General features: G+C 36.2%; 3 protein-coding genes and 1 long non-coding RNA gene across 4 annotated transcripts in view; 3 read left to right on the top strand and 1 right to left on the bottom strand.

The window, feature by feature from the left end:
- Positions 1 to 100: 100 nt before the first annotated feature.
- LOC114246463 (dynein regulatory complex protein 9) lies at positions 101 to 9,163 on the top strand. The gene is made up of 9 exons (XM_028178983.2): positions 101 to 1,231; positions 2,987 to 3,024; positions 3,309 to 3,379; positions 3,542 to 3,710; positions 4,999 to 5,145; positions 6,009 to 6,114; positions 6,475 to 6,669; positions 7,532 to 7,663; positions 8,384 to 9,163. Exons 1-9 carry the CDS (start codon positions 1,130 to 1,132, stop codon positions 8,588 to 8,590), a joined length of 1,167 nt encoding a protein of 388 aa, XP_028034784.2. The 5' UTR covers positions 101 to 1,129; the 3' UTR covers positions 8,591 to 9,163.
- A 320-nt stretch (positions 9,164 to 9,483) lies between these two features.
- Positions 9,484 to 18,634, top strand: LOC114246411 (dynein regulatory complex protein 9). The gene is made up of 9 exons (XM_028178901.2): positions 9,484 to 9,945; positions 11,492 to 11,604; positions 11,720 to 11,790; positions 11,864 to 12,032; positions 12,944 to 13,090; positions 14,018 to 14,123; positions 16,739 to 16,933; positions 17,413 to 17,544; positions 18,397 to 18,634. The coding sequence occupies exons 1-9, from the start codon at positions 9,856 to 9,858 to the stop codon at positions 18,586 to 18,588; spliced, it is 1,215 nt and encodes a 404-aa protein (XP_028034702.2). The 5' UTR covers positions 9,484 to 9,855; the 3' UTR covers positions 18,589 to 18,634.
- A 3,035-nt stretch (positions 18,635 to 21,669) lies between these two features.
- Positions 21,670 to 27,688, top strand: part of LOC114246418 (Protein phosphatase regulatory B subunit well-rounded) — a 65,433-nt gene continuing 59,414 nt past the window's right edge. The window contains exons 1-2 of the mRNA XM_089738380.1: positions 21,670 to 21,805; positions 22,041 to 22,094. Of these exons, the coding sequence (XP_089594506.1) occupies positions 21,788 to 21,805; positions 22,041 to 22,094 (72 nt within the window). The 5' untranslated portion in view covers positions 21,670 to 21,787. The remainder of the gene's footprint in view (positions 21,806 to 22,040; positions 22,095 to 27,688) is intronic.
- LOC149499885 (uncharacterized) lies at positions 22,353 to 24,562 on the bottom strand. Its single transcript, XR_016325377.1, has 2 exons — positions 24,364 to 24,562; positions 22,353 to 23,205 (listed from the first exon to the last, which is right to left on the bottom strand). It is a non-coding gene; the product is annotated as an uncharacterized LOC149499885 (long non-coding RNA).

The raw sequence follows: 27,688 nt of genomic DNA, 5'->3' as shown, positions 1-27,688 counted from the left end.
GACTACGCCTTGAAAAAGGCGCGCGAAGCACTTGCCCCGCAGAACGACTACCGACTAAACCCCATCGAGCTCCACCACACCGACTACACGAAACTTACGGTACTGCGATGCGCGTCGAAAGTCTCGCCTTAGGCGGTACCCGTACTGATGTTAAGACGGGATTTCATCCCCGGGAAAATCCCGTAGAACCTCGTCTCGGGAGACACACCGTGAGCGGCGCACAGGAGCCACCTTGCACCGCTTCACCACCGGACCAACAGTGCCGGGCGCCCCCGCACCCGGCACTCGATAGTCCCTACGAGGGCTGAGCGGCGGCCTCTCGCACGCGCCGTCCACCCCGCCTTCTGCGCTGAGGAGCCGAAGAGGCATCCCGTTCCCTTTCGCGCTCCTCAGCCTCATACCACCAGTAAAGTGGTACCTACCACCAGTTTTCTCAAAATTAACAAATTGTATCGTAGCGCCTTCATCCACTCATGTCTTCAATTATGTTGTATAACGACTATCTCGCCTTTCAAAGTGAAACACGACTCAGCGGCATGAGTAGGCGGAATGGTCAGAGGTTGTTTTGGTCGGGAAGGAAATCGCCGTACTTGCGTTGGGTTTGAACCGATTAAAACGTAATTTCGCGCATCCATCGAGCCTCAGGTGTCACTGAACTTGCTCAAGGTAAGCCACGCTGTCCTTATGGATTGTTCAGACAGAGCCACGACTTTGGGGCAGGAAGCGACTACTCTGAGGGCTGTGAAACCAGTATTACCACCAATTATTAGCCTATAAATATTGGACGTTTGATTACAAAGTAATTGCTACAACCTAGAAGTCTCGTAAGTGTTCGGAAAGTATTTCAGAAAAATACGTGCTGATTATAAATAACTTTTTTTTTTAAAGATTAAATATTTTTAAAGTCTTGACCAAAGAGTAAATTATATTTACATAAGATACTGACCGAATAATATATTTTCTGAAACTGACAGAACGAATCAGTAATACAATGTTTTTCTACGTCATTTAATATCGTAATTTACAGATCCTTTGGACATCCTTTTTTTTGTTTTGTAATTTTCTTTAATTTTTATTTTTTGCGAATCTTTAAATTTTTATATAAATAATTTATGATAATTTCGGAAACATGAGTTTACATTCAACGTCTCGTCATTTTATACCTCCTGCGTTCGGAATCGAAGGCGACGCAAGAATCGGAAACCCACTTACAAATCCAAGTGTGGTAGAGGTATGTGTCGTGTAGCTCTCGCAATAGAATGACAACGGGAACTATTTATTAATCGGCTATCACAATGTGTTTTGTTCAACCTTATCTTCGCAACTAAGGTGCTTCTACTATATTATCACTTCCTGTGGTCAAAGATTAATTCCCTTTAAACAATAGAATCGATAGTATTATTAGAGAATAAGTCGACTTAATTCTACTGCAATTGATACTTTTCAAAAAACCGGTAACCCGTGATTTAAACTTCGTCGAAATTCCCAAGATGAAAGGTACCTACCTATGTTCTTTTAAATTTACCAAATTCCAAATTTGGTTCGTAGTTTATTATTTTATTTTATTTATGTATACAATAAAAGGAAGACATAGTACAGAGTAATAGGAAAATTATGTACAAAGGCATTAAATGTAAATTATGTATTTATTGAATTCTGTCTTTGTTCCTACGGCAAATTCGAAAACAGAATATTTATGACATATTTATTGATAATAGGTGTATAGTCTTTATGAAAGTGAAAATCTATAAGAGAAGAAATCCGGACAAACCAGAACCGGTCTAGCGACAATTTCATAAATATAAATATAAGCCTTAGACATAAGCCGGTATAAGTTCCGAACAAGAACATTCGGACTGACCCTCTTCCGAGCAAAAACACCAGCTGTGCGAAGATCTTCGCCCTATCGTGGTATTTTCCCTGCATTCTATTTAGTGATAAATTGCTCAAGAAGAGCATTCAACTTGTCAACATTCGTACTGAAAAAAATGCCATATTTAATGCCGTTTTGTTAAGAGTCATTACACTTTATGGACAATATAGATAATACGTTACCTGCTCTGCGCACCGTACACGATTTGGTATAGTAACCGGAAAACTTCTTGAGCAAATGACCTTGAAACAGACTTTGGAAGCAACAAAAACATCCGTGAGTACTGTTAGGTGCATTATTAACGAAGCTAAAGGCTCTGGCTTGCTCGCCGTGTTTCGGACTCCGGGTAAGAAAAGATCAGGGAAGAAGAAAGTTACCGGAATGGATAGTTTCGTTCAATCTGTAATAAAAAGATGTAATCATAATAACTACATAACAAGCAGCAAAACTCCGTACCGTAGAAAGGCTTCGAAAAATTTAAAGAAGATATAAATTTTAATGCCTCGGTATGAAGTTTACGACGAATTATGAAAGAGCTAGGCTTCAGCTGGAAAAAAACAGAAAGTAATCGGAAGCTGGTAATTGAAAAAAATTACATGCGATTACTACGAATCGAATATCTTCAAAAAATAATAATTAATTATAGACAAAAAAGTAGACCGAACCGACCGAGTTGTAAACTACACCGATGATCCCTATGTTGACTCATCACGATGATAGCAACTCGGGTGATAAAAACAGTGATGATGATGGTCAAGATTATGATAACGAAAAAAAAAATTACAAATACCCGCTTCGCTTCAACTGAACCAAGACCTGGCAACAGCTCTAGTTTTGATTTAATAGAAGGAATATCTATTTTACCCCAAGATTAAATTATTACAATTATTAACCTATATTTTTTGTTGATGTTCTCATAAATATATAAATAAATACATATGTTGATTTTAATAATTTAATTGCATTATGACGCAGAGTAAATAATGTTTTTGCACGTGAGTGTACCATGCGCAAACTTACCCCCAGTACGTCAACAAATGCTCACGAAGTTTGCCGGCTATTATACCGAAATGTTTGTCATGTGTGCGTGGCTTTAAAACTTTGCAATTTCAGATCAAACCAAAAACGACAGCCGGTCAAAATAAATATTGGTGAGTTAACGTTTTGTTTTTATCCATGTTGTATATTGATTTAATTCTCGGAGTCTGACTGACTTTACCTCGCGAATTTTATGGCTAGCTTTAAAATCATTTTACGTATTAGACGTAATTTTACGCATTAGATGGCTTAAGACGATATTCCTAGGTACTTGGTTGGATTCGGATTTTTATGTCCAGCGTCTCTGCCTAATTGCAATAAAACACATGTTTTAGAATAAGTGTAACATAGATGGAAAAAAATGGAAAATAAAATAAAACTATTACCTTTGTTTCAGCTTAAAATATCTTTATTCAGAGTTATTTGCTACCGCCATTGAAGATGCTATAATTGCATACCGAATCTTAGGTGAATAAATATACCTTTCTTAATATGTTATGTTTTTTTTTATTTGTCATGTAACAATACCGTTTCCTTGAAGTCGTTGAAAATGACGCTCCAAGATTCCGTTACCTACAAAAGACACAAAAAAAATATGTTTTTTTTAATTACTATAAATTTACTTTTCAGCCGAAAGCAATAGTGAAATGCGCATACAAAAGACCTTTAGCGACATGCCAATTCTTCTAGCTAAGAAGTACAGTGTAGAGCAGCCAGCGTTTGCCGACAAACTCGACAGTATCGACGCGAATAATCTTAAATGTACCAGTTATAAACTTAACAAACTGAATAACGATAGGTACTTTAATCTATATATTAATACGTGAAGCAAAAACTTTGTATCCCTTTTTACGAAAATTGCGCGGACAGAGAAGTATGAAATTTTCCACACTTATAGAGAATATAGAGAAGAAGTGCACAATGCTAATATTTTTTAAATAATGCATAAAAGATACATTAAATCAATAAAGAAAACGTTACACACACTACATACCATGTATTTGACGCACACACGCATGCATACTATTTATTGTCAAACTTTTGTTCTTGATGTCTGTTGTCAAATTGAGAATAGATTAATTATTGTTTGTCTTTGTTAATATTTTTTATAGTGTAGTCTTGGCGAAATTTGTGATTATAGACGTATAAAATACAATCATAATACTGTACAAACTTACAATTCCAATTAATTATAGTCGAATTTCGCATACTGCGGGACCTCTAGTAATCTTAAATGTACCAGCTATAAACTTAACAAACTGAATAAAGATAGGTACTTTAATGGGGAATAACCTCAATCATATATAACCTACTTACACGTTGTACTTTAGCTCGTTTTGTCTATCGAATGCAGACTATTAATATTATAAATGTGAAAGTGTGTTTGTTTGTTTGCTTGTTCTTCTTTCACGTCGAAAAGGTTCAAATAATTACCGTAATTCTATTTAAGGTGATAATTTTAATCGATTCCACTGAAATATCCAAAAAAATTTTCACCCAAAAAAAAACCGTTTTCATGTGAAATTGTTTTATTGACTTTAGAAATATTTACAGTTTTCCTTGACCACACAAGTGAAGCCGCGGGTAACAGATATACACTAATAAAATACGCATGACTTGAGACGTGCACTTTTTGTGTGTCGGAATGCCGGGATAGCCGTTTTTCTAACTTCGAACTTCATTCACACTTCGAAACAATGCTTCAAGCATGCATGCATCTGTCAGCTGTGCGATTGTTATTGTTACCTACATTTGTTGTGCCATTGTCATAATAATATATTCTTAATGTTATTTGAGATAACATCTCAAATTATTATATTGAAATTGTAAAGTTGAAGTACATACATACTTTGATACCAACTAGCGTTATGTTATATTAATTTAAATATCGAGTTTAGTAAATAAAAATAATAAAAATAAATATATCGTGTTTACGGTAAACCGTCAATCATTACAAGGTTTTTTTTATTGTCATGGTAATGACCACGGCAACTGTAAAGTATTCGAAACATCGGAAATAATATAATGACAATAAATATGTATGTATGTATATTGTTTAAAATGATATTATCATATTTCGTTTTCAGATTATTGTTTTCTGACATACTCATAGCCACATATTTAGGGTTGTCCCTTCTAGAAAATTGGAAAGCGTTGGCTGATAGAAACAACGATTATACATCAATTGAGCGAAATCGGTTGAACCTTATAGAAGAGGAAGCAAAAAATCGAAAGTTAGCCAACAATTTATAGAAGTTTTTCCTCGTCTTTTTTATTTTATTTCCTTTAACTCCTCCCGAAAACGAATTTTTACCGAAAATTCCAGACATGAATTGCTTTTCGGATAGTTATTCAACGAATTTGACTACCCGAAGGCGCTGACTGTCGAGTTACATTCACGTTTTAGTGAGCCTTATAAGCCCTTTTGCTAGTATGTCTTTTTTTACTACTTAAGCTGATAAGCCGCTTTTAGACTGCGCTATAATATAATAGTATATAGTTCATAGCACAACAATATCGCACACCATACATTGTTACACGTTCACACTGCACTGTACTATACATTATTGGCTAACTGTACGCTGCTATACTATATGGCATTATAGTGTAGCGTAGTCTGAAAGCAGCTATAGCCTTGAGAGGCTATATCAGCGTTACCCTAGCGTGTAGGCTAGCTCTCGGGGCTCAAACCGGAGTGTTGCTAACACTGGCCCTAGCAAGAGCAGTGCTTCGCAGAATCTACCACCGGATCGGAAACGCGACCCACTGAGAAGTTCCGGCCAGAAACTCAGTGGGCTGTGTTTATGGGTCGATTTACTCGTCGAGCCCTTTGTCGCAAGCGACGAGTTCGGCGAAGTCGATTTTTGGTAGCGAGTACGTGCCGCTACTCTGCCTATTTCTGCCGCGAAACAACGATCGTTGTTTCGCGGTTGAACGGTTGTACTGTAAAAACAGACCTTACAACTCTTGTCTCAAGGTGGGTGGCAGCATTTACATTGTAGATGTCTATGGGCTCGGGTAACCACTTAAAACCAGGCGGGCTCGTCCAACTATCTAAGCAATAAAAAAAAATTTATAAGCTAGTTTTCACTTCCAGTAATCTTCGCGAACTAATGAAGCAGTACAGACAGCAACGCAATCACATCAAATCCGTTACGTACGATACTAACGTTGTTATTGAGCATCTGAAATCTCAAGTTGAAGTTAGTATTTAAATTAATTGATTTGTGCAAATGACTAAACAAAATAAAAAACTAGACTTGCCCCCGCGATTTTATACGCAATCAATTCGAATTAGAGAAATAATGAAATACTTCGCTTCTTCTCGATATAAAGTTTACTTCATAAGCTTCCAGATCCGTTGTTGCACAAGTTTTCAAAGCACCACCCAATTTAAGGTGTATTCTTAGGTACTTTTAAAATTCGACATGTGACATTGCATATTAAACCTATTGTTAAATCAACGCTGGATCGTACCGAATGCAGTTTTATCTCATAGCGAGAATAATAAACATTCGTGATTATGATTTTTTTTTAACGATAATAAACTTAATATTTCTAAGGATTCAGCTATAAATGCCGAAGCTCGAAGCCGCTACATGGACGGTTGGCAACGAGCGCGCACCGAACAGCATGTACAAAAGATAAACGACGTAGAAGCGTCCCCGACGAACTCCATAGAGTACTATAAACACAGAATGGACAGCGAGCAAAGAGTCCACCACGAAATTGAACTGCTCCTAAATATAAAGATCGGAGTGAGCATTCTTTTGTATATAAAGTAATATCTATAAAATATCTTTTATATCTAAGTAGGTAGTAAAAGTTCTTTTATATTTTTAGATATAAAGGTTTTCTAGTTTATCGAAAATTTGTATGGCAGAGAATTTTAGCCATTTTTTTTTTACAGTCGTCGTAGGTAGATTGTATGGACACCATCGCCCATGGACCTTTGCCTTACTGTTGAAGACTGTTCTAGAAACTCGGTTGAAGTGCAACATATCATGGCGCTCAGGAAATACCGTGGAGGGGTGTTCATTCTCCAAACCAAAAATATTAAGAGAAAAGTCGAATATGGAACGTTTTAAAAAGTTGAATTTATAGATAACTAAGTTAACATTCCAAACAACAACAAAAAACAATCCCTAAGTTCCTAAGTAAATTTCTAAAAGCTAGTCCCATTGTTCGATCTTAATATGTTTCTTTTTTTTATTGCTTCGATGGGTGGACGAGTTCACAGCCCACCTGATGTTAAGTGGTTACTGGAGCCCATAGACATCCACAACGTAAATGCGCCACCCACCTTGAGATACAAGTTCTAAGGTCTCAAGTATAGTAACGACGGCTGCCCCACCCTTCAAACCGAAACGCATTACTGCTTCACGGCAGAAATAGGCAGGGTGGTGGTACCCACCGCGCGGACTCACAAGAGGTCCTACCACCAGTAAGTATATTATTTAAACTCTGGTTGCCACTTTAAAAATGGCTAAAACGATACAAAAATATGAAAATAAATAAAGAGCTATATGCTAACAATTAAAATTAGCCGAAAATACGGACCTTTGAACAATCAACAATTGTTACGAAATATGCAATGAGCTGTAACATTTTTTTATTAAGGAAATTCTCGCGAAAGTTGAATCGTGGATGAACAAATACGACGCAGATATGGAAAAGATAGAACTGAAGATACAGCACAAGCAGAATGAGCATCAAAAGATATTCGATAAGAGAGTGGAGCTTGAGGAAACGGTAGTATTTATTGCAATTTTGTATTTTTAAATTTCAAGTGATTTTAGATTGCGGACACCAGTTGGATATGATTTTATAAATACACTAGCTGTACCCGTCCGCTTCGCTGGGCATTTAAAATTAACATTATTATTTCTCACCCCGACAAATATTCTCATCATTAACGCCCCCGGAACTGATGTAGGGAGTCCAATACTCATATAAATATTAGCCTATCCATTAAGTACATGTATTTTTGATATGGATACCAAGTTTCAAGTCAATCGGATGCATGGTTCAGTAGTTATAACGGAACATCCGTAAAAACTACTGTAGATTTATATATGAGTATAGATAATAATTTCCTTCCTTAGATGATGTTTCATGATGATTCCACCTGACCGTTCTCTGGGAGAGATCGATTTTAGCGATAAGACTGTCCTTGTCTTTAATATTTTGCTTTTTATTATAATGCAAGCAAAAAAAATCCTTACCTATTCGCTGGTAGCTTAATGGGCTATTCCAACTACGCTGTGACCTATTGATAGAGTTTGCCAACGCTAACCCTAGCAAGAGCAGTGCTTCGCAGAATCTACCTCCAGATCTACAACCCACTGAGAAGATCCGGCGAGAAACTCATTGGGTTCACATAATGTACAACAATGCATACTCTACTCTACAAAAATGAATCCGTGGGGCACATATACGAAAGATTCATTTTGTTTTCTAATTGTATTCCAGCTGGAGAAACATCAGAAGCTGATGCAGAATTGGCAGAAGTTCAAAGACGACCGAGAAGAGGTTCGCTTATTCCAGGAGAAAATGAACAACGCCGCGGTTACAGTGCAGTCCTGGTGGAGAGGTCTGCTGGTCAGGCTCGAGCTTGGCCCATACAAACCGGTCAATAAACCGGTCAAACCCGCTGAGAAGAAAAAAAAGACCAAATAGAACAAACATTCAACCGAAAGTCAAATAATTTCTTTTTGAAGTGATTATTAAAAAAAAGTAACTTTTTTATTTATTTTTTATTTGTTCAATATTTTTATAACCTGTATTTAAGTACGCACAACGTTCTGACACTATAATTTGTATAATTTATTTTATTTTTATATAAATTTTGTTGGTAATGTTTAATTTCATTGCCCATGCTTGCTAATTATGTTGTTTTTAGTTTTTGTTATTTTTTGTTACTTTTTAATGTTCTGTTTATATTTTGTTTTTGTTGTTTAATAAAAGTATTCTAATTTTGTTTAATTCGGTCTTTATTTGATGTTTGACCTATCAGACAGGTAAGACAGCACGTTCAACTATGGTTACCATACAAATTTCAGATATTCTATTGATGAACAGACAGACGAGGTCGATTGAGGTCACATAGAAAGATGAGATCGATTTCTATAAATATATATTCATTAATGCCAGTGGCGGATTTGCAGTCTCGGCCGTCCTAGGCCCCAAGCCATCGGCCGCCCCTTTCTCAGCATCCACCATATAGACTACATAATAAAATTACTTTATTGCTAACTTTTATCTAAATAGATTTAGAAATTAAAAAAAAAAAGTTTTATGCGGTATAGATTGCACCATGCAGTGCAGTCCGCTCGCCATATGTTACAATAAATTTCTTGACACGATTGGGGCCACCCCTAAATCTGGTCGCCCTATACCTTAGGATAAATCTGCCACTGATTAATGCAGCGTTTCAAAATGGCTATGAACTGCGCTTCCAGAGTGAATAACGTGATGGTAAAAGGAGATGATCCAATCAAATAGATACAAAACTAAAGAGCGTGCCCAGGCTGATAATCGACTTCGTTTTTTTGTTGTTTTTCATATGTTTTGTTTCATTTGTGACACCCAATTAGCTATATTCCATCTTCAGTTTATTTTACATGAATTCTATCAAAACTACTAAGAAATTCATGAATATGTGTACTATTTACATAAACGTCTTAAGCGCTCAAATTAAAATAAATATGTAAATATCACTGAAGTATGAAACCTTAGAGTATACATAAGTATGAAACCTATTATAAAGGTCTATGATAGATATGAAAATGAAACTATTGACTACGTCAGCGTCAAGAAGAATCGCATTAACAGATTTTTTTTGGTTTGCCACCATTTGTAGTCGAGAATTTATTGCAATGGGGCATTAAATTTGATTGGAGAGATTTTATTTTATAAGCAGTATTCTTTAATAGTAATATAAAATGACGGCGATGCGTGTTAGAAATCTAGTAAGCGAACAATGGGGCCACGCCGCAATCTATACGGACAGCTCGAGAATGTCACAGAGACAGGTTAAATTTATCATTAATTCAGCTATTTTGATTTATTATATTTATCCACGTCTCTAGGCGTTGCAACGATTGCTTCTTGTACAGAGAAAAGTTAGAAGGTCCTCCTAAAGCTGGTGGAAAGTCGTCAAGCGATCAAATAAAATAAGTTTGGTGACCAAACAAACGTCTGCACTGTAGTTACCGACTGGAGTGTTTGAAGAAAATAGCAGATATGAAATATGCTATACTTACCTATTAATATTCCTTAGAAATTACGGGTGTTCTAAGTACTAGTAAGACCTAGTCGATTCCGAAACTATCTCATTGCCGGTTGATCTACTTTTCATTGCGCTCGAGTAACCTCCAACCTACCGTCGTAAATTCGCAATACCAACTTACTCTCTCAGAAACATAATAGTTACGATATACTTAATTAAAATTATTTAACGAGTAAGTCGTCCATGACTGATTACCGTAAAGTATACAGTGTGAAATAATATTATTATAATGACAATAAAAAACGCGAGATTAAACCGTTAAACTAATCAAAAGCCGGCAGAAAATACGATATGCTCGACTATTTTTTTACAGATAACGAATCTACCTGGAGCCACTGCATTCACCCCAGTGCGTTTCCACTAGAGATCCATTACAGGTCTTTTTTTCCACGTCCAAAAGTCGTCGTGGCCTAAAGGATAAGACGTCCGGTGCATTCGTGTTGAAGCGATGCACCGGTGTTCGAATCCCGCAGGCGGGTACCAATTTTTCTAATGAAATATGTACTCAACAAATGTTCACGATTGACTTCCACGGTGAAGGAATAACATCGTGTAATAAAAATCAAACCCGCAAAATTATAATTTGCGTAATTACTGGTGGTAGGACCACTTGTGAGTCCGCGCGGATAGGTACCACCGCCCTGCTTATTTCTGCCGTGAAGCAGTAATGCGTTTCGGTTTGAAGGGTGGGGTAGCCGTTGTAACTATACTGAGACTTTAGAACTTGTATCTCAAGGTGGGTGGCGCGTCTACGTTGTAGATGTCTATGGGCTCCAGTAACCACTTAACATCAGGTGGGCTGTGAGCTCGTCCATCCATCTAAGCAATAAAAAAAAAAAAAAAACCTACCATCCTGCTTTGGATTGAGCTCCCCTTCACGGTGTTTCCCGAGCGCTATGTCATGAGCATCTTCAAACGAGGCTTGTGGAGAGTGTTAAGCTGTAGGCAGCGGCTTGGCTCTGCTCTTGGTATTGCTGACGTCCGTGAGCGACGGTAACCATATGGTCACCGTATGGTCGCCTGCCTATATAGCAATAAAAAAAAAATAATCAAACCGCCATTGTTCTAATCCATCGCTCATATTCAATTGAAAAGTGGCTTAAAAGTTTGCATACAAATAGCTGGCTCTCGTAAATGTATAAGTATATATTTGCTAAATCTCAGCACTTTTTTAAATTCCGTGTAGTAGTTTATAAAACCATACAATATCACGCCGCAGATGTCTCCACAGGAATATAGTATTCTTAGCCACGTCATTTGCAAATACCAATTCTGTAACTGTTTCTCAGGAACTAAGCTCCTTGTACAAGAGGTCTTTGTCGCAATTGCTGCAAATGATACCAGAGACAACAACAGTAACTGAAAAAGATACAATGCCTGTTGAAGAGTATACACAACCAAGGTTACAAAAAAAGTTTTTTTAGACTTGTCTTGGTTACCTAAACGGTCGTTGAACTTTGGAACATAGACTATACTACATTAGGTACGGCGTTAATTTATTAAATCTTGTGTTTCAGCTTATCATACATATCTTCATCTCTGTTTGCGACTATATTGGAAGACACTATTATTCAAATTCGAATACTTGGTATGTTTTTTCCTTTAATTGCAACGTATTCATTAATTTTACACCAATCAAATCAATAATTTGGTTTATTTAGACGAATGCAACAGTGAATTACGTATAATAAAAACGCTGGCTGATATCAAACTGCTTCGAGCCTTGAAGTTTGGAATAGCGCAGCCCAAAACTGCAGATGAACTAGAAAATATTGATCCAAAGAATTTGGAATGCGAAAATTACAAAATATATAAGCTTGATTCTGACAGGTAAAATGTGTCATACTGTCTTTCGGGACTACACGTTTGTACATACATTGTAATTGAATATGCAATTTCGAAAAGGGCATAACTCACAAATATAAAATATCTAATTAAATATATATACGTTTAAGATAATAATTCCAGTAATTTTCAATTGCTAATCTATCTATATATATAAAAATGAAACCCGTTTTCCGTTGTCACGACATAACATGAAAACGGCTTGACCGATTTGGCTAATTTTGGTCTTGAATTATTTGTGGAAGTCCAGAGAAGGTTTAAAAGGTATAAAAATATGAAAATTCTCGGAATTAAATAAAAATAACAATTTTGTTTTCCCTTTGACGTGTCCCCCGTCGGACGGATTCCTTTTGTTTGTTTTAAGTTTATTCTATATAAAAGTTTAGGTCTTTTATTTATCGATTGAGGCACTACGAAGTCTGCCGGGTCAGCTAGTTAAGAATAAAATGTATCTCAAAAGTTAATATTTTAAATTTTACACTGCTTTAGAAAATAATCCGTTTTTTTTTTTCATTTCCTGAACATTTTACATTTTCAGAAATGTGCCCTTTTCGAAATTGCGTATTGCTATTCTATTTGCTCAAGTATTCCAAGGTCTTCACTGAGAAGATCCGGCGAGAAACTCAGTGGGCAAACTACTGGTGGTATGATGTATTGCAAGACCGTACATGTGGATAGGCTACGTGACCCGGCCTATGTCTTCCGCGAACCCTTTTTTTTAAATGTGCATTACACGAACATAAATAATGAACAATAAAAAAAATGAATTACTCACTAAAGTAATACATTTTTTTCAACACTAGTTGGTCGAGGCATTTCTAACGTAATGCCAATGATCGACGAATGGTGTGCTTTTTTTGTATTCATTGTATTATAATAAAATAAATATATTTCAGGAGAAATATCATTAACGCCATTACCGATTTGTATGTGGAGATGACGCTTAACAAAAATTATAAGACATTAACATCGTTTTTAAACAGCATTTTCGACAAAGAACACTATCGGATTGCTTTAGTCGAGAATGAAGCGAAGAACAAACTGTGAGAGAGGCTTAATTAATTAAATCGGTTCATTAAACTATTTTTTTGGGGTTCCGCGAGTCGTAGACATAACTAAAATTAATTTTACGGTTTGATCTTGCGTCTTTTATTGTCTTTATATTATTACCGACGGTTCGAATACTGTACAGTTTTGTGTTCACAATTTCACACAAAACGAATTAATACCTATCTTGAGGTCTGGCAGTTTGTTTGACTTGTGTTTTCATGTTCGCGATAAGAAGATCCCAAGTGTTAGATAAGTGCTATTGGCTCATTAAGCTGTTAGAATTACAGTGAAAATGCTGAATAGGAGTAATTAGGATTAGGATTAGGAGGATAGCAAATAGGATTGTGAAACAAGTTGAAAGTTGTCGCTTAAATCAAATAGCCTTTACCCCTCGCTATAAATAGTTCAATTGAATCCTCTTTTTTATTGCGTGTGTCAGGGGTCCGGCTCGCCTGGTGTTTGTTACCCAGCCCATAGATATCGATACATTTCCACCACGTACTTTGAGACATAGATTTAAATCTAAATTTTATAGTGTCGCGGTTGTTCCATCACTGGAACTGGAACGCTTGACTGATTCAAATCTCTATATGTAAAAATGAATTGCTGTTCGTTAGTCTCGCTAAAACTCGAGAACGGCTGGACCGATTTGGCTAATTTTGGTCTTAAATTACTTGTGGATGTCCAGAGAAGGTTTAAAACGTAGATAAATATGAAAATTCTCAGAACTAAAAAAACATAACAATTTTGTTTTTCCTTTGATGTGTCCCCCGTCGGACGGATTCCTTTTGTTTGTTTAAAGCTTAGGTCTTTTATTTATCGATTGAGGCACTACGAAGTCTGCCGGGTCAGCTAGTCTACAATAAACAAAAGTAATTAAAACATATAACAAATTTAGTTTAAAAATTTCCCTTTTTCAGTGAGCGACGTGAACTCAATAAACAAATAAGGCAGCTGCGTAATCACATCAAAACGGTTTTGTACGACAATGAAGTTACTATTGATAGTTTGAAAAGTCAGGTTGAAGTAAGAGACATTAATTATCGATACTTTTGATAACTAGAAATTTGTTTTTAGAAGTGTTCGTGGCCTAAAGGATAGCGCGTCCGGTGCATTCGTGTTGAGCAATGCACCGGTGTCCGAATCCCGCAGGCGGGTACCAATTTTTCTAATGAAATACGTACTCAACAAATGTTCACGATTGACTTCCACGGTGAAGGAACAACATAGTGTAATAAAAATCAAACCCGCAGAAATTATAATTTGCGTAATTACTGGTGGTAGGACCTCTTGTGAGTCCGCACGGGTAGGTACCACCACCCTGCCTATTTCTGTCGTGAAGCAGTAATGCGTTTCGGTTTGAAGGGTGGGGCAGCCGTTGTAACTATACTTGAGACGTTAGAACTTATATCTCAAGGCGGGTGGCGCATTTAAGTTATAGATGTCTATGGGCTCCAGTAACCACTTAACACTATGTGGGCTATGAGCTCGTCAACCCATCTAAGCAATAAAAAAAAGAATTGTGCATTCAAGAAGATTAGTGGAAAATTTTAAAATTAATATGTCGCCACCCAAACTTTCAGCCAGACTGTAAAATTTTTGCTAGCTCTTGAGCTATTTATCCACTCTCGGTCCTTTAGTTCCATATGAGAAGCTATACTCGAATGATGAAATCGATTTATTTTCTGCACACATTAAACATAAATTTGTTTACTTTATAAATGCACGTACCAATTTTCGCCTATTGATGGAAATTTGATCATCATCACTTGACACTTTAAGATATCGTTTTTTTTTTTTCTTTTATTGCATAAATGGGTTAGCAAGTTTCAAGGTCTATCTGACGTTAAACAGCCAGAGCGCTTAGATTTAACAACGTATCTTTTATTGTACCTACATACAGATAAAATAATTATGAATAATAAATATCTCACTCTAGCATGCTCTGTTTAAACGAATAAGTATGGGTATAGGTAACGTGACCATTTTGTTTTTCGTGTCAAAGCGGGATGCCTACGAAATTTCGTATATAAATAAACACATATATAGGATACGTCGGGGTAAAATGTAATATTTAAGAGCAAAATAAAAAATATGGTTTAAAATATGACTTGAAATAATTTATTATGGGTAAGATACCATACTCACTGACCTCTTAATTCTTACACCAAATTGCCCTTAAAATAATATTTATAAATAATTTTGCAACAAAAGACTACTTTTCTACAGCAAAATTAGAGTTACTTTAGTATGTATTTTGTAATAAAATTTGGATTTGGGATAAGTAAGTATTCGGTAAGCTTCTAATAAACACACACATGCACAACAAGTCATCGTGGCCTAAAGGATAAGACGTCCGATGCATTCGTATGTAGCGATGCACCGGTGTTCGAATCCCGCAGGCGGGTACCAATTTTTCTAATGAAATACGTACTCAACAAATTGTTCACGATTGGCTTCCACGGTGAAGGAATAACATCGTGTAATAAAAATCAAACCCGCAAAATTATAATTTGCGTAATCACTGGTGGTAGGACCTCTTGGGAATCCGCACGGGTAGGTACCACCACCCCGCCTTTTTCCGCCGTGAAGCGGCAATGCGTTTCGGTTCAAAGGGTGGGGTAGCCGTTGTAACTATACTTGAGACCTTAGAACTTGTATCTCGAGGTGGGTGGCGCATTTACGTTGTAGATGTCTATGGGCTCCAGTAACCACTTAACACCAGGTGGGCTGTGAGCTCGTCCATCCATCTAAGCAATAAAAAATAAAAACAAGAACAGATAACTGAAAGCAGGACATTTTTGTTCTCGTTGGGGACAGCGGGACCGACAGCCTGAAACCAGGACAATCCCGCCCAAAGCGGGACGTATGGTCACGTTAGGTATAGGTTATGCTTACAAAAAAAATTGACAAAATATATGTAATTATTATTTTAAAGAATAACAATGTTTATTTTCAACAAACTGTTGCTATTTATGATAATATTAAAATATATAACTAATACGTGGAACTAAGACGTGGAAGGCTATTTAGTTTAAGCGACATTTCGCTAAATACAGTAAATACACGACCTTTATGTTTGTAATGAAAGGTTTGTTTTATTTGGTAATTAGTATCAGCACTTTGATATTTTAAACTAAACTTCAATTAAGCTAACCCCATTCAAATAGCTGAAGAAGTTTTTTGTTATGATACTTTTTTCTAATTTTAAACTTTAAATGCTTCTCCCGTGAAATTGTAAAAATGTCGCTTAAACTAAGATATACCCCTCGATATTATAATATTGTATGATGACATGATAAAGGTCTTTATAACATACCAGCTGACCCGGCAGACTTCGTACTACTTCAACCGATAAATAAAAGACCTAAACTTTTATATAATATAAACTTAAAAAAAACAAAAGGAATCCGTCTGACGGGGGGGGGGGACAACAAAGGAAAAGCAAAATTGTTATTTTTATTTAATTCCGAGCATTTTCATATTTATCTACCTTTTAAACCTGCTCTCTGGACTTCCACGAATAATTAAAGACCAAAATTAGCCAAATCGGTCCAGCCGTTCTCGAGTTTTAGCGAGACTAACGAACAGCAATTCATTTTTATATATATATAGATATATATGTAGATTAATTCTTGTAGGATTCTGTACTGGATTCGGAATGCTCAAGCCGTTACGTAGATAATTGGCAAGTGGCTAGAACCGAACAACACCTAGAGGTTATTAACGAAGCGGAAAATTCTTGTATTGAAACAATCGAACAATACAAGCTCAAGATCGAACACGAGCAAAGAATACATTCTGAAGTTGAACTATTAACCAATATAACCATAAATGTAAGAAAATGTTTGCAGCCAAACGCTTCAGGCAAACAGATGAGCATGGGACTGATGCTGATACTGATTGCGTGTGCTCACCGTCGCTAATGAACATCAGCAATAAAAAGGAACAATAGTATCAACTTTTTTTTCATTGCTTAGATGACGGGACGAGCTACAGCCCACCTGGTGTTAAGTGGTTACTGGAACCCATAGACATCTACGACGTAAATGCGCTACCCACCTTGAGATATCAGTTCTAAGGTCTCAGTATAGTCACAACGGCTGCCCCGCCCTTCAAACGGAAACGCATTACTGCTTCACGGCAGAAATAGGCAGGGTGGTGGTACCTATCCGGCGGACTCACATGAGGTCCTACCACAAGTAGCACCACTGCAAACTATGACTTAACTGTAAAATATGCATCTTGCAAGCTTGATAACAGAACGGGCTGCAGTCATGTAAGTTTAATTTATCATTTTAAAACGAAATCCCAGGAAACTTTGGAAAAAATTGAAAAATGGATGAGTAAGTACGATCGAGACATGGAGGGCATCGACATAGATATGCAGAGGAAAAAGAATCACTACCAGGATATGCGTGACAAACGAATTAATTTCGAAAATACGGTGGGTTTGCAATTTTAATTGATAAAAACCAATTTTAGCCTTTGCACTAGACTAAGTTTGAACTAGTTTTGTTTTAGACTAATGGTTCTAGTAAGAACATTATTAAAAATACACGTCGTACTCTAATTTAGATCTTAACTATTTGTGATAAGGCGCGTTATAAATCCGTACGGGTTCTTTTTATTTATTGCTTAAATGGGTGGACGAGCTCACAGCCCACCTGGTGTTAAGTGGTTACTGGAGCCCATAGACATCTACAACGTAAATGCGCCACCCACCTTGAGATATAAGTTCTAAGGTCTCAAGTATAGTTACAACGGCTACCCCACCCTTCAAGTCGAAAGGCATTACTGCTTCACGGTAGAAATAGGATGCATTACCGTCTTGTCATGTGACTGTACTCTGTGGTTCTAACGCCTGTTTGGTTCAAACACAAACTAATCATACAACGGTACTTGTCGAACACGGCAAAGAGTTCGACGTGCAACCTAACCCATGCATCAGTCCGCTGAGCTTCTCGCCGAATCATCTCAGCGGGTCGCGATACCGATCCGGTAGTAAGTAGATTCTTTCCCGAAGTAGTTGCTCTTGAGTTGTTAGGTTTCCTTCGGTGGATCTGGATGGCAGCTGTTAGCTAATCCCACCCTTGCTGGGTGAGCCTTTGCTAGCCCACCTGACCTGTTGAAACTGAAAAGGCCCCTGGGCCACCAGTAATCCTTCGATCATAAAAAAACAATCATGTGTTTTCTTAATGGTATGTTAATCTTTACTTAAATGCCACTGAGACTTCGACCATTCATGTTGTGATATTATGTGAATATTTGATCCCTTAAAAATTAATTGTTTTTATAGATTGAAAAGCATGATCTACTAATGAAACAATGGATTAATTTCAAAGAAGAACGCGAAAAGGCTCGTATTTACCGCGAGAACATGACAAAGTCTGCTATAATTGTACAAGCGTGGTGGCGTGGCTTGCTTGTAAGACGCCGTTTAGGCCCTTACAGAGTAGGCAGAAAGAGGAGGGGACGCAAGAAGAAATAAAATTCATCCATTTAAAACGTTTTCTTACGTATCCATTGTAAAAACGTTACTATTGTTACAATTTTACTTAATTCTCTTATGTTTTTCTTACATGTTAAATGTAATTTTTTATTATAATTCCACATCCTTATCTCGTTTTTTTTACCTACTTTTATCATTTTGATCGTTGATTACTGATTGACTTATCCTAATTATCGAGAAATTGAATTTTAAATATTAGGAATTTTGAAAAGCTTAAAACGAATACGATCTACTAGTTGAGCATGTTATTCTCAAATAACAATACATGCATATATAACTAGTCAGGTCATAAGTACCTATTGTCACACAGTAAAAACTTTTCTTTTAGAATGCTGGCCACAAAAAAGTTTATTGAATTCGAATCTCGAATTGTTCATGAAAATAAAAATGTATACTTTTAGAATTTTACTCATTTTTAAATATGGAGTGGACGCTTAAAGAAGACCGTGTTGCAGTTATTGCGTTGCATCGTTGCGGTTACGCGCCAATTCAAATTTTTAACATACTGAGAAATTTGAATATAACCAAAAGATTCGTTTATCGTACCATCAAACGATACAATGAAGACTCTAGTGTAGATGACAGGTCAAGAAGTGGTTGCACTCGGTCTGTTAGGACTCCAGTAGTGATAAAAGCTGTGAAGGCGCGAATCCAAAGAAATCCCAAACGTAAGCAGAAACTGTTGGTCCTTCAGACGGGGTTAAGCAGAACCACGGTGAAAAGGGTGTTAAATGAAGACTTAGGGCTTCGGGCATATCGAAGAAAAACCGGACATCGTTTGAATGCTCGTCTAATGGACCTGAGACTGAAGAGATGCCGCGATTTGTTGAAGCGGTACGCGGGAAAAAATATCGGGAAATTCTTTTTTCGGATGAAAAAATTTTTACCGTAGAAGAGAGCTACAACAAACAAAATGATAAGGTGTACGCACACAGTAGTGAAGAAGCGAGCAACCGTATTCCGCGTGTCCAACGAGGTAATTTTCCATCCTCGCTCATGGTATGGTTGGGAGTTTCTTATTGGGGCTTAACAGAGGTACATTTTTGTGAGAAAGGTGTAAAAACGAATGCAGTTGTGTATCAAAATACAGTCCTGACGAAGCTTGTGGAACCTGTTTCTCATACCATGTTCAATAACAGGCACTGGGTATTCCAACAAGATTCGGCGCCAGCTCATAGAGCGAAGAGCACACAATACTGGCTGGCGGCGCGTGAAATCGACTTCATCCGGCACGAAGACTGGCCCTCCTCCAGTCCAGATTTGAATCCGTTAGATTACAAGATATGGCAACACTTGGAGGAAAAGGCGTGCTCAAAGCCTCATCCCAATTTGGAGTCACTCAAGACATCCTTGATTAAGGCAGCCGCCGATATTGACATGGACCTCGTTCGTGCTGCGATAAACGACTGGCCGCGCAGATTGAAGGCCTGTATTCAAAATCACGGAGGTCATTTTGAATAAGCTTTAGTGTCATAAGAATCTATGTTTTGTTAAGTTCATTTTGGTATATGAATGGTTACATATTGAATAAGCTTGTTTCAATTATTTTACATTAAACATGTGACAGAATTTATGACCTGACTAGGTAGAATGGCCAGTGATTCATGACGTCACGATCATTCAAGTGAGCATGATCTTACTTCTTACTACGTCCGCGCGTAATTTTGGATATAAGAAATTGGGTAAGGGAAATAAATTCGAACTACGTTGACATAAAATATTATCCCATGAAGATTTTTTGATACAGTAATTCTAATTTACCATCTCTAAACTATTGATTACGATATCCGTAGGGCCCCCTAATTGCAACCAGAAAACCAAGCTACAACTGGCGGTAGATTCGTTTCCGTAGAGAGTAGATTAATAAAACGTTCTCTGTTACGTTGTATTCATAGAGGCCCTTCCAAAAGTACGCCTTTCAAAATTAAAAAAAGCTCTCAAAAAAAAGGAAGAAAGAAAATCAAGAAAAATGTTCACAACCAAATTCAACCAATTATGATTGAATTAAGCTTAACTTTATTTTTTTCTGTTGGCAATTGGCATTTCCGTTTAGAAACTTTGGTGTTGGTGCAATATTAAGGAATAAATGAATGAATGTGAAGAAATTATCTGTTACTCTAACTACTATGTACTATTATATATTATACTATTACTATATAACATTGTTTTTAACTTGGTTTGATTAGTTTGGCTTGTTGCTTGAGCTTGTTTGGATGTATTTTATTGTAATAAAATTCAAAGAACGGAATTTCATCCACTACCTAAATTTCATTTCACTCACCGATTTTGCCCATTAAAATAGCTACACATTAAATAAATTTACGATTAACTTTTACTATTTATTTGCAGTAAAAAGAAAACACGCTACTAGTAAAACTGATACATAATGGTAGACCAACAAAAACGTCATCGTCTGAAAACGATTTAACATATTACAAATGTTAAATTTGTTTTTAACATAAATAATTAGATAATTAATATATTAATTGAATCATTTAATTTATGAAGAAAATGATTGGGAAGTAGAATTGTGAGTTAGTTCGAAGAAAAAGGAAAGGTTTTTAGTTGCTTAGTATGAATATAAGATGCCTTTAATTGTATCATATTAGTAGATCTTGATTGATTTGGAAAGATGAAAAACGGACATGTAATCATGATACTATTTAATTGTATGTAAGTCTATCATATATTGTATTTATTTTTCACATGTGTATATAAGTATATATTTTTATGTAAGTTTATTAAGATATAGCACCGTCCAGTTCACTTATTCCTCTCCCTGCAAGGTTGCCTGGAAGAGATCGCTTTCAGCGATAAGGCCGCCAATTTATATCACCGACTTTTATTTGTTTTATTAGCTTACTCTGTACATATGGTGTTAAATAAAGAGTTATATTATTATTATTACTAATCAAATATGTTCAATTAAAAGATATCGAAAATTATCTGCAACGGAAATCTGTTTTTGGATGAAAAAAAATCGACTACAAGAGAAAAACAACGAAAGACATTTTGTTTTATGTCCGACCCTATTTGCAACGTCAATGAAATCACGTGACTAGCTCAACCAATCAGAATAAAGTATTTGACAACTAAAATGTAAACTATCCACGCGATGTTAATGTTGATAAAAAGTTGTAATTTTAGCTTTATTTACTAATTTATTTTTATTTTTAGTATGCCGAAAAAAGAAAAGGTGAGTTATACTTGGCTGAGAAGTCCTTAAATACAAAGTTTAGGGACTATAATAAAGTTTAAAAACAATTTATGATCGCAATTCAAAGTCGGCGTAAACTCTAGCCGTTTGATACAATGCCATGTCAGTTGTTTGATGGTATGCGGTTCTGAATAAATTAGTGGAAATTTATCGTAAAGTGCTTAAAGGACAATTTGTGTTATTACGAAGTTAAAGTGGACGCTGCTATTCACAGGAGGCGATGAAGACTAAAGTAGAAAAAGCTAGAAACGGAGATACTGAAGCCGAGGTAAGAATGTTTATATTAATGTGCAACATTATTCCTGTTACGTTTGTATTGGATGTTGGTAATGTTCATACAATAGTTTTATTAAAACAAATACATATAAATTTACTTTATATTCTAATTGTAAATTATAAATTTAATTGCCAGTGGAAATTCGATTATTTTTATATTATCCTATTTTTAGTGTGCCCATTGCTAAATCGGGTTTTTCACTCATATATCAGTAATTCCTGCAAATGCTTTATAAAATAAATTCCAAGCAACAGAAAAAATATATGTTTATAATCTTGAATATTTCCATAACTTTGCTGTCATAATTTCTTGTAGCTATTTTTAAAATACCGAGGTTAAACTAAACCAACTATTAATGGGCCGTAAATCATGTGTAGCAACATGCTCTTCCTGATATTCACATAAAATATTCATATTTACAATACATTCAAATCCTTCAAGATATATATTAACAAAATTGTTCATATAAAATATGTATGCTAATTTTTGATCTTGTATAATCCATATTTAAACTTGTAATCATTCTGAACTTTAAAGTCACATATTATCTATACCAAATGAAATGACATAATACTTATTGCTGATTTTATAATATTAATTTATAATGATCCTATGTATTCTCATTTTCTCTAATGTTACAGACCCAATTAAATGTGATGATAACATTGTGTGAAAACTATAACATATCATTTAACCATTTGTTAGTAAACACTAAAAACATTTTTTGGTTAACAAATCAGTAACTATGATTCTAATACACAAAGTCACCAAACTAAATTTAGTATTGGCGTTACTTCTTCTTCTCTGTCGTTTCCTCATTACTGAGGGTTGTGACCACCTTGGTCCAGTTTTTGCACCAGCTTTCTCCAATGCTGCCTGCATTCGACCTGCTTAATGGCGCCCGGGACGCTGGTGTTTGTGGCCTCCTTGATAATGTCCGTCCACCTGGTTGGCAATCTTCCTCGACTTCTCTTTCCTTCCACGTGACCTACAACTATTAATTTTTCCAAGTTCTTAGGATTTTGTCGGGCCACGTGTCCGAAGTACTTGAGGATTGTAGATAGACGGGTCTCGACGTTTAGCTCCTCAAGAATTGGCGTTACTAGTGAATACATAAAAAAGCAACATAAGAATGATTTTATATTCTATCATTATTTTAGAAATGAGCTCTTGCAAGCAACAAAAAATAAAGTTTATTCCGTGGACTTACTAGCTATGAAGGCAATTACGTTATTTTAAACTATTAAGATACTGTTTTAATTAATTACTAATTTGACAATCGTCAACAAATAAAATAAAATAAATGGAAATTAAAAAATTAAATTAATGCAAATTTTTAAAATATTCACCAATTGAGATTCCAATTCATTTTGAATGATTTCAGTACAATTGTATCATCTAAACTTAATATCATCAAAATTTTTGATTAAAATATATACATCCAGGAACATTGAATAAAGATTTGTAAACATGTTTATTAAAAAAACAACTGAACTTGCAAAGGTGCATTCTTTTCCCAAGTAAAATAGATAACAATTTGTAACACAATGCCACTTGTTATTGTTAATACAATGCCACATTATGAAGGAACTTTTTGTCAAGTCATCATTCAGTACAACAGTACTCAGCAGTCCATAAATTGACTTTTATTACAATTTCTAGTCCCAGCACTCTAATAAGTGTGAGCCTGCAAATTCACATAAACCTGCCAAATCGGAGCTTATCATAAACGGAATAGGCTTGTTTCTGAATTACCGTTTTTATGTTATTAGGTGCAAGTCATTGGAACCCGAACAGTTTTAAGCCAGTTTTTTTATATAGATTTCAGCAGAATCTAATACATTATTTCTAATATGTTTAAATGGACAAATATAAAAATCATTTGACAAAGACTTAGTATTGGTGACTTGTGTTTTTTGGTTTACTAGAGTTCTTCTGGATTGGCATATATATACTGCTATATATATATGGCATTTTTTTTAAAGTAATAATCCCAACATTAGTCTAATGTTTTCATTTTTTTTACACACCTGTGTTGCTCTAGCCTTTATGGAAATGGTACAGTAACGGTTCATGTATAGATAGTCAATCGTGTATGTAGTCATAATCTTGTAATACTTCTTAAATACCCTCAAAGTACTTTAGGTACTTCATTATAGCAATCAGTAGAAAGATAAAAATGAACTGACCGAGTTTGTCATGCCAAATTCTAATACTCTCTACATGCATACATAAACCATATAAATTAAATACTACTTACCAGAATAAAACACTCCTAAATATTTCAAAGAATTTTTAGATCAGTAGCATAATGTCAAATTAAGGCATGTTTCTTTTTAAATTATCTTATAAAACAAACTTTGCATTATCATCACATATGAGTGTTTTATCATATGACATGTAAATAGTGCTGTTTAGATGAAACATCAAGATTTGGCACCTCCCGCAGTTACACGGCGCGAACGTCAGTAGTCGCAAGTAGCGTTGCGTGCTAAAATTTCAAGAAATATTCGGTCTGTGTTTAGTGGAGAGTTTGTGAATTCAATATTAAACAAATTATTACATCCAAATCGATTTCATTCAAATATACATCATTTTATATAGAACCTGGAATTTTAACAATTTTTTTTAAACATCATGTAAATAATGACGTATTTCATTATGAATTTAGCCTTTAAATTAAATAATAGTTCTGATATTTTTTTCTTTATTGCTGTTGCTGTACAGTCGAGCTTATAGCTTGCTCTGTGTTACGTAGTTGCCGAAGATCATGTCGCCAAAGTGTAAGCGCCGCTTCTCTCTACGAAATCTAAAATCTAAGTTTCAATTGTATTATTACGTCAGCTATCTTTCAAATCGGAACGCTTGACTACTGCGCCCTAGAAATGGGCTAGACGGCTGTAGGCGCCTACCGGTCAGGGCTACGGCCTTGCCATTAGGAACCCGTACCTGCAACTCAGTAAGTTTAAATTTCGTTCCTCTTTGAAATACATAGCACGCACGCGGAGTCCAAGATTTGTAAATTTTATAAATTATCTGTCTGGTGTAATAAAATTCGAGAGATATAAATGTTTTTAATTTGAAAAATGGTTGAATTGTGATAAATAGGCTGCTACTAAACCCGGATAGGCTTTAGTTTGAAATATTTTATGTATCGTGCGGGTCAATCGATCGCCTTCGTAAGCATATTTATGTTAAGCTAATCACTTGATGTTCGTATTTTTTTCTTTCTAATTTCGTTGTTGATGCGAGAGCGATTCATTATCTGCTTACTTTCACTATCACACTCGACCATGCGAGGCACATATTCGTTGTGTGCAGTAGAATTAAACAGGATCATTCCCTTTAAGCTTCTAACAAAATCCAGATAACGTTTCTAGCTAGCTGCCTACTCAAGGCTCGCTGATTATACATTTTAATAGGCCTCTCTTCAATGTAAAAATGAAAGCTGTACCTGACAGTCTGACTGGATTATCTGATAAGAGTTTCTGTGTGACCTTAGATCATTTAAAATATTCTTATTTACGGTGACGCATTACGCCGTCTCGTAAGCTTGTTAATTTTTTGTTAAATATTTGTCTATAGAATTCGCACTGCGTATTGATTTTGACAGTGTGTAATCGCTTGAGGCTTTGTTGTGTTTCAAGTCGTTATTAAAATTTGATTGATATGTTATTGTGGTTTATAAGGACGGGACTAAGGAATTCAAACGACTGATCACATCGAAGTATGATTTATTACTCTCTCTATAACTAAACGATACATGTTTATATAAATGCTTACTTACTACATCAAATGCCATACCAAAAATAAAATAAAAAAGAAACCATTACAAGTTTGTTTTATATTAAGTTTTTTTTTAACATCGACGTATGATGTATTACTCTCTCTATAATTAAACGATACATATTTATATACATGCTTACTTACTACGTCACAGGTTCAATAAAAATACTCTCAAATTCGGGTTTTGTGAAGAAACTATGTTAGAATGTGTGTATAGAACTGCTATTAATTGATTTTTACTCTGTTGTCTACATACAAAGTACCATTCGGTAGACAGCGGCTGCCTTGTGAGCTGTTGATGTCCTTGAACCGCGGGGATTGCCTACGATCCGGTGAACCGTAAAGATACTACTATAAATTGGCGATGTAATTTTTACTGCTTACATAATAAAAGTACATTAAAACTCCCTCCAACACGATTAGTAATTAATCCAGTAAGCTGTCTTCGAAACTATCGTCAATTCAGATGGGCTTTGGCACACCGAAATTAGGTTTCGTATAAGTGACAACACACACGTTCCTTTTTTATTTCCCTTGTAGGCAGACGAGCATATCATACACCTGATGGTGTGTGGTTACCATCGCTCATAGACGTCAGCAATGCCAGGGGCAAAGCCAAGCAGTTAGCACTCTTGACTCTGGTCATCGTTCTCGTCGAACCCGTCGCTTGTAAGTCGCGAGTAAATTAACCCACAGACACAGCCCACTGAGTTTCTCGCCGGATCCTCTCAGTGGGTCGCGTTTCCGATCCGGTGGTAGATTCTGCGAAGCACGGCTCTTGCTAGGGTTCGTGTTAGCAACGTCGTCAGGTTTGAGCCCCGTGAGCTCACCTACTAGTTAAGGTTACGCTGAAATAGCCTCTCAAGGCTCTCAGCTTAGGTAGGAAAAAAAGATGTCTTCGAAACTCGTCAATTCAGATGGGCACACCGAAACTAGGTTTCGTATAAGGAACAAAACACACGTTCCTTTTTTTATATCCCTTATAGGCAGACGAGCATATCATCCACCTGATGATGTGTGGTTACCATCGCTCATAGACGTCAGTAATGCCAGGGGCAAAGCCAAGCCGTTAGTACTATCGACAAGCCTCGCTTGAGGTCATGTAATAGCACTCGGGAATCACCGTAGAGGGGAGCTCATTACAAAGCCGCACTTAATCAATAATGTATCTTTATCAAGACAGAGATCCGTCTCGTTCAGACATGTCACTCCTAACTGCAAACACGTGCATAATATTGTACAAACAGACAAAATAAGAGGATTAAAGACCCCTATAATTATTTCCATTCCATCGCGTGGTTTATGTTTCTTAAACTACGTTTTTTTTTATTGCTTAGATGGGTGGACGAGCTCATAGCCCACTTGGTGTTAGGTGGTTGCCGGAGCCCCTAGACACCTACAACGTAAATGCGCCACCCACCTTGAGATATAAGTTCTAAGATCTCAAGTATAGTTACCAAGGCTGCCCCGCCCTTCAAACCGAAACGCATAACTGCTTCACGGCAGAAATAGGCAGGGTGGTGGTACCTACTCATGCTGACTCACAAGAGGTCCTACTACCAGTATACGTATCGGTTGATATAACATAACACGACCTATACATAAATGTGCCGGATATTTAGTGATGAGGCAATGTACGCCATGCGAACAGTTGAGGCGCCGCTGACCTAAAACTGATCACAGTCAAGATCGTCTATTTTCGTTTATAAACTTGTCACAGAGGTATTTCTCAAGGCGTTTAATATTTCTTACGTTTTATCATCGACAAGACAAGTTTTACGCGATTAACAAAAAACAAT

The sequence above is a fragment of the Bombyx mandarina genome, chromosome 25 (genome assembly GCF_030267445.1).
Source record: "Bombyx mandarina strain Sakado chromosome 25, ASM3026744v2".
NCBI lineage: Eukaryota > Metazoa > Arthropoda > Insecta > Lepidoptera > Bombycidae > Bombyx > Bombyx mandarina.
This window is presented reverse-complemented; position numbering and strand designations above follow the sequence as displayed.

Bases quoted from the DNA above. Each gene is read 5' to 3' on its own strand.
- LOC114246463 (XM_028178983.2), top strand. From the start codon at position 1,130: ATGAGTTTACATTCAACGTCTCGTCATTTTATACCTCCTGCGTTCGGA. The intron at 3,380-3,541 runs GTGAATAAATAT...TTTACTTTTCAG, and splicing joins AATTGCATACCGAATCTTAG to CCGAAAGCAATAGTGAAATG. The intron at 7,664-8,383 runs GTAGTATTTATT...ATTGTATTCCAG, and splicing joins GAGTGGAGCTTGAGGAAACG to CTGGAGAAACATCAGAAGCT.
- LOC114246411 (XM_028178901.2), top strand. From the start codon at position 9,856: ATGACGGCGATGCGTGTTAGAAATCTAGTAAGCGAACAATGGGGCCAC. The intron at 11,791-11,863 runs GTATGTTTTTTC...TGGTTTATTTAG, and splicing joins TATTCAAATTCGAATACTTG to ACGAATGCAACAGTGAATTA. The intron at 17,545-18,396 runs GTGGGTTTGCAA...TTGTTTTTATAG, and splicing joins GAATTAATTTCGAAAATACG to ATTGAAAAGCATGATCTACT.